The following is an 11,913-nucleotide window of genomic DNA, read 5'->3' as shown; positions in this document are numbered from 1 at the left end:
ATAGATACAACCAAGAACAATCGTACGATTGATCAGCGTCACGAGGCGTTTGTTTGGTGCGACAGAAATCGAAAGAGCGTCTTGTCACTAGGAAATGTCACTATCTGGACCTTACCCACTCAGCCCATGTTTAAGTCATTTCAAAGTACAAACATTAGTGTAACATTGAAAATCACACCATCATATAATTAGCAAAGGAGTTATCTGTTTTCAAAAATTGCTTAAAATGGTTTTGTATTAAAACGATGCGCTGTCAATAAATCAGATTCATTGTTGACACCGATGATTGAAATCTAAAAAATATATTTTACTGTCAGTTTCAACCACAGGCGTCAGTCATAAAAAAATTGATCTTGAAAGTAAAGACTGTATGAAGAAGATGCAGACGTTGTTGAGTTTGGTTCTTGTGTTAACTGGATTTGCAAAGGTAAGAAGTGTGATTTTCTTAATGAGCTAAAAGTAAAACTTTTAAAAATTAATTATAGTTTCTATACCCCAAGTCTTGCCCTGTATTCTAACAGGTTGGAAATTCTCAAGGTATTTGATAAATAACCATGGCTTTTGTTTAAAAACAAACCTGTGTGACCTACTTGTTTTCTCTGCTAGAAAACGTCTCCCGTTGCCAGTATCAGTAATTCTTTGTAGTAAAACATTAAACTCAGACTGGCTAAAACTTCATAATGAAATGAAATTACCTGTTCAACTTCTTTACTTGTTTGATTTCTTTGTGCGTCACTGTTTGTCGGCTTGCGAATTCTTGGGTCAGACTTAATCAATATTGTTAAAATTCTTGGCGTTACACACCATCAATTTATTTTGAATATTTTTGTGGTCAGATACTAACAATATTTGAATTGTTAGTGTTTAATTGATTGAAAAAGAAAATAAGGATATGGCTTAAAAATAACTGATACTTATTCAATTTTGTGACTTAAATTCCAACAATTTAAATTGGTATTAACTTTATTGATTGTTGTTTTTAGCTCTACTGGCCGAAGGCCTGAAGAGCTTATGTCATGGCATGGTTTCCTTCGTCCGTCCATGCATGCGTGCGTTAGACTTTTTCTTGTTTACGCAATAAAGTCCACAGTTTTCATGAGATTTTTTTAAAACTTGTTCAGTGTCTTTATATTAATGAGGACTCAAACCCTATTGAAAATGGGGTACATCTGAGTAAAAAGTCCAGAATTATCTCCCCTTGAATTTGAGAAAATTGTGAAATAAGGCTTGTTTACGCAATAAAGTCCACAGTTTTCATCCAATCATTTCCCAACTTGCACAGTGTCTTAATCTGAATGATGAGTCAAACCCTATTGAAAATGAACAGTATCGGACTTATAAGTCCAGAATTATCTCCCCTTGAATTTTAGAAAAAAAAGAAAATCTTTAACATTTTGCCATAACTTTTGTAATATTGAAGATAGCAACTTCATATTTGGCATGCATGTGTATCTCATGGAGCTGCACATTTTGAGTGGTGAAAGGTCAAGGTCAAGGTTATCCTTTAAGGTCAAAGGTCAAACAAAATAATTCAAAGCAGCGCAGAAGGGGACATAGTGTTTGCGACAAACACATTTCTTGTTTGTTTACATATAAAGTTCTATCCTTTTGAAACTTCAACGGATGTTTTATATCATCAAGGACCAGAAACCTATTGAGAGTGAAGAAAATTTGTCCAACTTATTGTTGAAAAGGAGCCATTTGAAGTTTAAATTTTACGTTTCTTCTTGTTAATGCGATAAATTTCCCATTTTGGGTCTGTTTATTTAAAACTTACTCATATTGTTCATACTATCAAGGGCTTGAGCCCTATTGATTCCAGCAAGTAGAGCGATTCAGGCCGTCATGGGCCTCTTGTTTATTGAATGTCAGATCTTTGTTTATTCATGTTTGATTTAATATTTTCTAACCATTTTACCTCAGAAATGACTGATGTGATGATTAAAAAGAATGATGGATAGTAGTGCTGTTTTTGTTGTAGCTACTTTAAAAATTATGGTTTTTCGATATAAAAGATTATTCTGAAATTAATAAAGTCAAATATTATTTTCTATTCAATAGTTTATCAGATATATAGACATGGTGTTGAGTCTCAAATGTTTATTTCTTTAGTACCGAGAGAATACCTGTTTTTTTACTATGTAGATAAACAATAACCATGGGCATAGGCGCTTCTTACATGATCAACAATAAAACTGAGTATAAATTAAGCGTTCATTAAGGTAACACTTAATCACTTGCAAAGCTAATTAAAGTGACTTTTTTCACAGATGTTCATTTATTAAAGTTTGCCAGATACCAAAATATTCACATCTAAGTAATTCTAACAAGAAGAAAGTATCTGAACAATAAAGAATTTGGTTTGGAAATCCTATTCCGTACTGGTCCTAGATTGGTAATTGTACTGGCAAACATGTTTATTTTTCCAGTGAAATTGTCTGCTTACAAGTAATATCAATGTCGAAAAAGACCTTTAGATGTGTAGAAGCTTGATACAATCTTTCCATGGTGGCAATCATTTCAAACTTAAATAGTTTGATGTCGGGTATATTTAATTTGAAATTGAAAGCACTCTTTCAGACTTGTATTTCTAATGAGACGTTTAAAAAACTCTAGTTACAAATTTTTGGTGCTTATTTATTAAGTGTTCATCTTTTGTGCTGACAAACAGCGTATAAGATTCTGCTGCATGCAGCACCACATCATCCAAATTGAAAGTCTGGGCTTACTGCTTGTTAACCCTTTGCATGCTGGGAAATTTGTCGTCTGCTAAAATGTCGTCTGCTGAATTTCTAAAATTAGCATTTTCTTCGATTTTTTTCAAAGAATATTATCAGAATAGCAAACAGTTTGGATCCTGATGAGACGCCATGTTCTGTGGCGTCTCATCTGGATCCAAACTGTTTGCAAATGCCTTCAAACTTTGGTTCCCGCACTGAAAGGGTTAAATAAACAATTTCATAGCTCATAGAATATTGATACAATGTATCTCACTAAAGCTGTTAGAAGAGCGATATTATTCTATTAAAATAGTACACTTCTATTAATTGTCTTTGCTATATTGTCCCAGTGTTAAGAGTTTTTAAAAGGTTTCAGTACATGCAAAATGCTGCCTTAAATAATTGTAGAAAATTATTTATTTCAGTTGAATTCTTCTTTGCAAGCTTATAGGGCGTTAAATCTCTTCAATACAAATGTAGAAGTTAAAGTGTTAACGTAGATATAATGGATGTAAATATTAAATATAAAAACAGTTAGTTACATTTGTATAATTATGAAGTTATTAAAACAATCTGTAGATTAATGCCCTTAAAAATGTATTGTACTTGTTGGTAAGGTGAACTAACTTCTTACACACATGTAGTCTGTGAACACTTGACTTGGAAACCTGTTATTTATTTTTGTAACATCAGGTGATTTGTATCAATTGGTGCGATTTTAAAGAGTTCAAGATTAATTACATTTCCCCTACACCTTTGTAGATAAAGCCTCCAGTTATCATTTAGTTCAGATAGCACAGAACATGTGTCTTGTTCTGCGAAAATTGGGCATAATGCATGTGCGTAAAGTGTCGTCCCAGATTAGCCTGTGCAGTCTGCACAGGCTAATTAGGGATGACACTTTTCGCTTAATTTAGATTTTCCATAAAAAGGGACTTCCTTTAAACGAAAAATACCATTAAAGCAGAAAGTGTCATCCCTGATTAGCCTAAGCAGACTGTGTGCAACACATCCTTAAACCAAAGTCTGTTTATGATATTTTTCGGATGTAAATGGTTCAAGTCACAATTGTTCTCTGACTGACATTAACTTAAACATCCTCATACTGTTTACCTGAATTGAATTAACCTCAGAATACTGGAAGATTTAAGAGTATGTCCTTATTTTTTGGAAATTCTTACAGAACACAAATGTGTACATCACAACTCTCACAGTGATTAAATCTAAACAAAACTTATCTTCTTACAAAGATTTATATACAAATGCAAATATAAAACATTTATTGATTGATTCTCAACAGTCCTAATTTACTGCTGTAGTGCATAAAGTGCATTTTCAAATAGCAGATTAACTCAAATGTACAATTTTTAGCACTTGTTAGTATGTTTTAATTATAAGAATTGTGTGTAAAAAAATCTATATAATTTATAATTTGTATTGTTTAATTTGTACTCCTAGTTGTATTCTCTTCACTAAACTTTTTATTTCTCAGTTAAGACAGAGGGAAGTGTTGTGAAGTACCACCAAAAATTAGTATCAGTATTATTGAACTAGCAATAAAATATGAGGTTTTATTATTATTGTATTCATTAAATTTTGTCGCTGCGTAATGAATAGAAGAGCATCATAAATAACTAAGGAAAACAACTACCATGAGTGCTCTTGACCTTTGTCCATTGTATAATGCAGGGTTATGAACTAACATATGAGTCGTGTTCTGAGAAAACTGGGCTTAATGAATGTGCGTAAAGTGTCGTCCCAGATTAGCCTGTGCAGTCTAGTATAAAACAAGAATGAAATTAAAGAAAGAAAAAAAAAGTAAAAAAAATGTTAACCCCACCTGGGATCGAACCACTGACAATTGTATTATGAACCAACTCGGTCATTTCTGATGATACTGATAACAAAAATCTTGAGTTTTGATAATAGCATCACCGGTGTTGCTATAAATATATCCTCGGTTAAATAAACTGCCGCAACACCCCTTAAGTGATGTTATTTTCCCAAATTTCAAGCTTACGTTGGACATTTTCCCCCCTTTCTCAGTTTTGTCTATAAAAAATTCCAAAAACTGAAAGTCAGGACCTTTCCCCAAATAAAGAAAAAAGCCCTGGTATTTTCTCAGAAAAGCTGGAAGCCCAACACACATATACATGTATATGTAAGGGGCCATCTACCAGTGTGTCCTGCTAATATATCCCTGAAAAAAGCTAGCTTAACCCTTTCCCACTTTGATATGTATTTTGACACATTCATATGATTTGAAATGACACCAATATAAGAGCATTACAAAGTTTGGCGTATTCATGACATTTTAAAAGTGCTTGTTAAACAGAAAAAGCGCTGATGATGAATTATTTGTGTATTGCTTGTTCTGCAATATATATTTATTTGTTTTGTTTTGCCTACTCAATTGGTGGCTAAGGGTCAGTTGGTGTATTGAAATACAAAGATTAATTTCTTCTGATAACCAAATTTTCCGTCAGTACACCTTGGCATATGTATGGCTTGAATTCATTAAGGTAAGACTGCAATTGATTTATTGAATTCCCTATATTGGCTCTTACCTTTTGTTGACCTTACTAACTGTGCTGTGAATTCTCCACTTGCAAGATAAGAATCAATACTTCAACAGCTATTTTTTCCCAATTGTAAAAGTACCAGTACCAGCCCAATTGGGAAAATTGGCCTGAAAAAAAACTGATATTGGGAAAATTGGCCTGAAAAAAAAACTGATATTAGGAAAATTGGCCTGAAAAAAAACTGATATGGGGAAAATTTGCGTTGTGAAGTCGTCAGATTGGGAAATTGGTGTATTTGATTTGTTGCTTACAAATACTTTGGAATTGATAACTTAGTGTTGTCAAGTTGTCAATATTATATTTACTTACCGGGTAGGTTCAAGCCAAAGAGCTGCATACGGAAGTTAACGAAATGTTTCATTTGATATATATAAACAAGAAATATCTTTAAAAAAGATATACGGCGTTGATTGTGGTCGATGTTTATGAACGATCAAAAGTTATCTCTATGAGATAAAAAGTAGCGGATGCCTTTTTTCTGCGCAGTTCTTAGCTACATCATAAGCAAATCAATTACGGGGTGTTGCGCCAGATTTCGTGTCTTATTTTGCTTTATGTGATATTATTACTCAGATATCTATATTTACAGAATAGAAAAACACAAGAAACATGAAAATAAACGAGTGCATATAGGTCAGCCGGCAATACTCGAATCTTATTTAATTGCATAATTATAGTATAGTGAATTATTGTGCTCATGCTTAATAAACTGGTCTAAATGGATAAAAATTTCTAATTAATTTTATCAAAATTGGTCCTTATCATGCAAATGTTGAAACCATATTAAAAATCGATGATTGACATACCACAATAATATCGCCGAATATCTTTATTTAGTATCTATCTGATCAAAACAGACTTCAAGTGCACAAAGTTTATGAGACGGCGTTTATATAAAGATTTCTGCAACTGACCGCAAACTGACCTTGATACCTTGCGGATTAGAATGCAATGCATTACAGTCACTATGGTATTGTCGTAAGACCGGTGTTGAATGATCGCAACCCCTTCTGCGAACTCCGGTGATGAACTGTATATAAACTCTGACTTTCACAAATGGCCGCGAATTGACCCGAAACCTCGCGGGTTGAAATGCAATGCAAGTAAGTTCTAAATATGACAACATAGCCTTTAGTATAAACGCTTTTGCGCTGGTAATTCTCTGAAAATAAAAGGTGAACGCACAAACTGTATTTATTTCGAAAATAGATTGTAAAACTGTTCTATCTATTGAGCCTTTTCATTAGAGATAAAATTGTTTCATGCAGTAAAACAGTGTTACAAAGACGCGGATATGTTTCCAATGTTCTGGTGTTATACTCAAATCAGCCAATTGAATAAATGAAGTGTATTCATTCGTACCTAGCCGCGGGAAATTTTATTTTAGTATTATTGGAGACTTACAAAGGTCAAGTCAGGGTGAAAAGCTGGCTTAATACAGCTTACGCCGAAAAAAGAGTTGTTTCATTATTGGGATCATTTTGAACAGCAATTAGGAAATGTTGTTTTTTTTATACGCCCGTTTTCGAAACCGGACGCATTATAAGATCACTCTTGGCGGGCGGCGTTCACAGCAATGTCCGCTCTCTAATTCAAATTGTTTTCATCCGATCTTCAACAAACTTGGTCAGAAGTTGTATTGAGACAATATCTAGGTCAAGTCGTATATGGGTCATGCTGGGTCAAAAACTAGGTCAAGGGGTCACTAAGTGCATTTCAAGGATTTAGCATGGTGTCCGCTCTCTTATTGAAGTAGTTTTCTTCCAATCTTCACCACATTTGGTCAGAAGTTGTGTTTTAATGATATCTTGGTCAAGTTCAAATATGGGTCATGCAGGGTCAAAAACTAGGTCACTTAGTGCATTTCAAGCATTAAACATGATGTCCGCTCTCTAAATGAAGTAGTTTTCATCCGATCTTCACCAAATTTGGTCAGAAGTTGTGTCTAGATGTTGTCCAAAACCTTCAAACGGGCTTATCTTGTGAAGTTTGGCACTCTTGTTTCCCATAAAATAGAAAAATAATTTATTGTGTTCTGTAATCAATACACAAACATCATGCTTAAAATTCAGGTTGCAATAAGCTTTTCATATAAAATTTACGTTGCTGGTGATACAATGTCTTTAACACCACAAGTTTTGTTTGTTTATTATTTTGTCAATTTTACATTAATGTATGAAAATATTTTATGTAACCTATCGCGTGTTATCAAGTCATGTCACTTAAATGACAATGTGCAACTTTTTAATGTTATTTGTTTGTATCTTCGGTTACTGACATTTCAACTTTGAACAATTGTTCCATAAAAGGACAAAACATGTTATACAGTAAGTAACACGGTATCAAACATTTTTATGTTGTAACTGTTTACTTGGACTTTGATGTTGTTACATTTCATCACCTGATATACATGTATCATACCACAAGTTACAGCCTTTTACATGTGTATCGCTCATGTATATCAGGCTTACATCCGATTAAAGATCTTTCTAAAGTTGATTGTCTGATCAACCTGCTGATAAAAGGGTAGAGTGTTGCCTCTTTGGCTGATAAACCATCTGATAAAAGGGTAGAGTGTTGCCACTTTGTGGTAGCTTGCAATTGGATGACACTAAGCTTGTGATTTTCCTTATGTAATATCTTGTGCAGTTGCATCTGTAAATGGTATGGTGTGATTATATACATAGCCAATATAATTTTAGGACAGCCAACTCCTCAGTGCACAATCATGCGACAATTTTCCTCATCCCAGAGATAGCAGGGTTTTAAAATGGTGTTTCTATGATATGACAAAGCTTATGCTGCATGATGAATACTTCTATCTTAATAATTTGTTTATTTCCAGCAAAATAAAAAATCTAGCATTTCAAACTGTAATTTAATTACTAATTAAATTTGAATTATAATGCTAAGTTTATGTCTTATGTTTTTCAATTTCAGGTATGAAATAGAGAAACTTAATTTATAGCAAATGCACTGTAACTGGTTATTGCTAAACAATTTTCTCCAGTTATCTCAATTCATATACCAGTATACTAAACTTGAGGATTGGAAACTCATTTTTCCATGATTCCGCTTGTAACGCTCTTGAATGCTTTTGTGCTGAGAGGACATACGCTAATTTACATCCCCAAACTGTTTTTATATATCACTTAATTCTTAATTCGCATTAATGTACCAGTACACAAATCAGACATGAAGTTGGCGTAAAAATATGTGCAGAATATTAGAGAAAAAAAGTGTTTATGACTAGAATATTAACCAATTTATGCCTAGTTGACTCTCCCATCCTTCTAAATTGGATCAATTTATTTCCAAAATATGAGATGTCTAGTATATTTATTTCTATATTTAGAATATATCTTACAGAAATTCCTTTAAGCAAACAGCGCAGACCCTGATGAGACGCCGCATCATGCGGCGTCTCATCTGGGTCTACGCTGTTTGCCAAGGCCTTTTTTGTAGACGCTCGGCATAAATGGGTTAAGTAGTATTAGTGAACAGCAAATTCTTTTGCATAATCCCAAAATATGCCTGGGACGTTGTAGCATTAATGTATACTATTCTGTGAACTGAACCCAGGTTTCAAGTGTTTAAAAGAGGAAAAACTACATCACTATAACACTGTAAAAAATACCAGAGCAAAAAGGTTGTCCAATATTGAAGTCAATGCTTGTTGATATATAAACAATCCCATGTATTACAAGATGTAGATAAGCCAAAAATCAATTTAATAAAACTTAATATTGTTTCATCAATATTTGTGAGCAATTTTCATAACAAATATATTTTTCTGGTAATCACCTACAATAAGTACAGTTTGATAGTTTGCTTGGCTACTTACAGGCAAAATGCCAATTGGATATATGATTCCTATACCAGCAATTTCAGTAAAAATTACAAAAGTCTCAGTTGCTGTCCAAAGAATTCCCAAAAGGAAGAAAAGTTAAATAAGTTTTCTTTCAAAGCGCATTATCTGCAAGTAAACAGATAAAATGAGCACTGAAAATGAACTTTTCATCCAAAAGGCATTTAAAAGAATATTAAGATGGGTTTGTGCAACAAAGTTCCAAGCAAATACAAAGACCCATGATTCCCAAGCTGAAGATTACACAAAGCAAATTTTCCCAACTACAGGGTTTTTCCTGCTTTTTTTCCAATTTGTGCAGAACAGGTACCTTTCCCAATTTGGGAAAATAAATTGCAGTTTACATAATTATGTTAAATCCTACAACACACTACATGTATATTGCAGGGTTTCCTTGAGCAGCCAGATCAACCTGGACATTCCCATGGGCATTGTGTGTGGTACGGGCAGTGTGGCCCGGGATTCAACGGTGGGCGTCTCAATTGCCCAGCAACCGGGTCAAAGGTCAACCCCCATAAGCTCACTGACCAGAAGGCTCTGCAGATCTTGAGGGACTATTGTCCAGAAATCTATAATGGTAGGTCTTTTTTGCTACACTTATTTCAGCCTAGCTTGAAGGTATTTAAAAAAAGTTAAATCTAAATGCATGTACAGGTAATGAAAAATAAACTTTATTTAAGTTTTTTTTTTATTGTAGAACTTGCATTAGTTATATTGCCTGTATTATATGTCTTGTATCCTTGGGTGTTAATAATGTAGTCTGATCTGGTCTGATCTGGAATAACCTTGTGAAATGTTCCTCATTAAAATTGCACCAATAGATGGTAAATTATTTTTAAAAAAAGCATTGTTTTTCTGAAGTTGTGAGATTCTGAAGTTTGTATCTGGAAATATAATATTGGTTGGTAACGTTTGGTAATGTGTAGATCAGTGCAGATGTTTCTTGATCAACCAAGAAATAAACCAGTGTATGCAAACTGAAATTCTTATAAACAACCATTCGTGAGCAACTGAACTTTGGTACTTTTTAGTTGAACCAAGCTGCAAAGATGAAGTGATTGACATAATAAGTGTTTATGGGAAATGACTCCACTTGAAAAGACAAGTGATTATCATTGACCTACTTTAAACATGAATCCATTATTATGTGACTTAAAGCGATTATGTAAACAAAATAAACACAAGTTTAGGCATTCTACATTTGTACAATGAAACTATAATGTAGTGTAATGTTGTGATTATTTGGCCCTTCTTCTTTTAACTCTCTTCCCCAAAAGATGCGAAGTGAAAATGGCTTTTGCAACCAGCATAAAACCAGAACAACCTGCCAGTAACTCACAGTCTGTTCAGGTTTTATGCTGTTTGCTGCTAATCAGGAACTAAGGGTTGGAAATGAAGCCTTTAAAACTTGAATCTAGTAAGAAAGTTATTTAATTAAATCTTACGTTCTAAGGGACTACAAATGCGTTAAAATACATATCTTAATGGTAAAGGGTTAAAGGGATTTATTTACATATTTTTGTATTCTTGAAAATGTCATTAAATATGTTTGCTAAAAGATGCATACTGATTTTAATAGTCTTAACTGATTAAAAATCGAGTCTTCTGGAAGCATAAGTCAATGAGCTACCACTGCGCCATGCAGCCTTTCATGTTGATAAGCGCAACAAAAGCGCTTTAGTAATTTTTAGCTGTACTGGCCGAAGGCCTGAAGAGCTTATCTCATGGCGTGGTTTCCGTCGTCCGTCCGTGCGTGCGTGTGTGCGTGCGTTAGACTTTTTCTTGTTAACGCGATAAAGTCCACAGTTTTCATGCGATTCTTTTCAAACTTGTTCAGTGTCTTTATATTAATGAGGACTTGAACCCTATTGAAAATGGGTTACATCAGAGTAAAAAGTCCAGAATTATCCCCCCTTGAATTTGAGAAAATTGTGAAATAAGGCTTGTTTACGCAATTAAGTCCACAGTTTTCATCCGATTCTTTTCAAACTTGTTCAGTGTCTTTATATTTATATTTGGAATGATGAGTATCCGTTAATGAACCAATATTTCAAACATTTTTCTTAGTCAAAAGCGTTATAGTCGAATAACGGCTATGTTTCCAATTGCAAAAGGTATACGTTTTTCCCAAAATTTGAAAAAAAAATCCCAAATAAAAAAAAAAAGTTTTTTTTTTTGTTTTTTTTTAGGAGTGTCTTATCATGATTTTATCACAATTTTATTTCAATTACATGTAACAAAGTACATAATAATGATTTATATTATTTTTATCTTTAAATTTGAATTATTATACAGAGTTACATTTGTATATCAATATATATGGTTGTACCAAAGAAGGCTACTGAATTTATTTTCCCAATTTCTTGAAAATGCCGATAAAATTCCCAATTCCAAAGCCATGGGCTATCTACCCAAAAAGTTGAAAAAAAACCTGGGTGTATTGTTCCCGCTTACGCTTAACATTCAAAACATGGGTTTAAATCAGTAATCTTAATCTCAACCAATGAAAAACTGTTGTGTTTCCATTACGTCAAGTAACTAATCGCAGGATTTGACTGGTTCTGAGAAACACAATTCATTTTGCGTGTGTCTTAAAGCAGTTATATGCATCTATGCATGTATTGAAATACCACAAAGGGTATCATTTTTTGTTCCCTACGGGGGGGGGGGGGGGGGGGGGGGGGGGGGATTTTATGGTTTGCGCTCTGTCAGTCCGTCAGTCAGTCACATTGGATCATGCGAT

The 11,913-nt window shown here is 33.7% G+C and overlaps 1 protein-coding gene across 1 annotated transcript in view; it reads left to right on the top strand.

The window, feature by feature from the left end:
- Positions 1 to 51: 51 nt before the first annotated feature.
- The window catches only part of LOC127858455 (NPC intracellular cholesterol transporter 1-like), a 51,265-nt gene continuing 39,403 nt past the window's right edge, over positions 52 to 11,913 (top strand). The window contains exons 1-2 of the mRNA XM_052395630.1: positions 52 to 427; positions 9,558 to 9,747. Coding sequence (XP_052251590.1) covers positions 371 to 427; positions 9,558 to 9,747 — 247 coding nt within the window. The 5' untranslated portion in view covers positions 52 to 370. The remainder of the gene's footprint in view (positions 428 to 9,557; positions 9,748 to 11,913) is intronic.

The sequence above is a fragment of the Dreissena polymorpha genome, chromosome 14 (assembly GCF_020536995.1).
Source record: "Dreissena polymorpha isolate Duluth1 chromosome 14, UMN_Dpol_1.0, whole genome shotgun sequence".
In the NCBI taxonomy this organism is placed as follows: Eukaryota; Metazoa; Mollusca; class Bivalvia; order Myida; family Dreissenidae; genus Dreissena; species Dreissena polymorpha.
The sequence above is the reverse complement of the archived record's forward strand: the minus strand, read 5'-3'. Positions and strand labels throughout refer to the sequence as shown.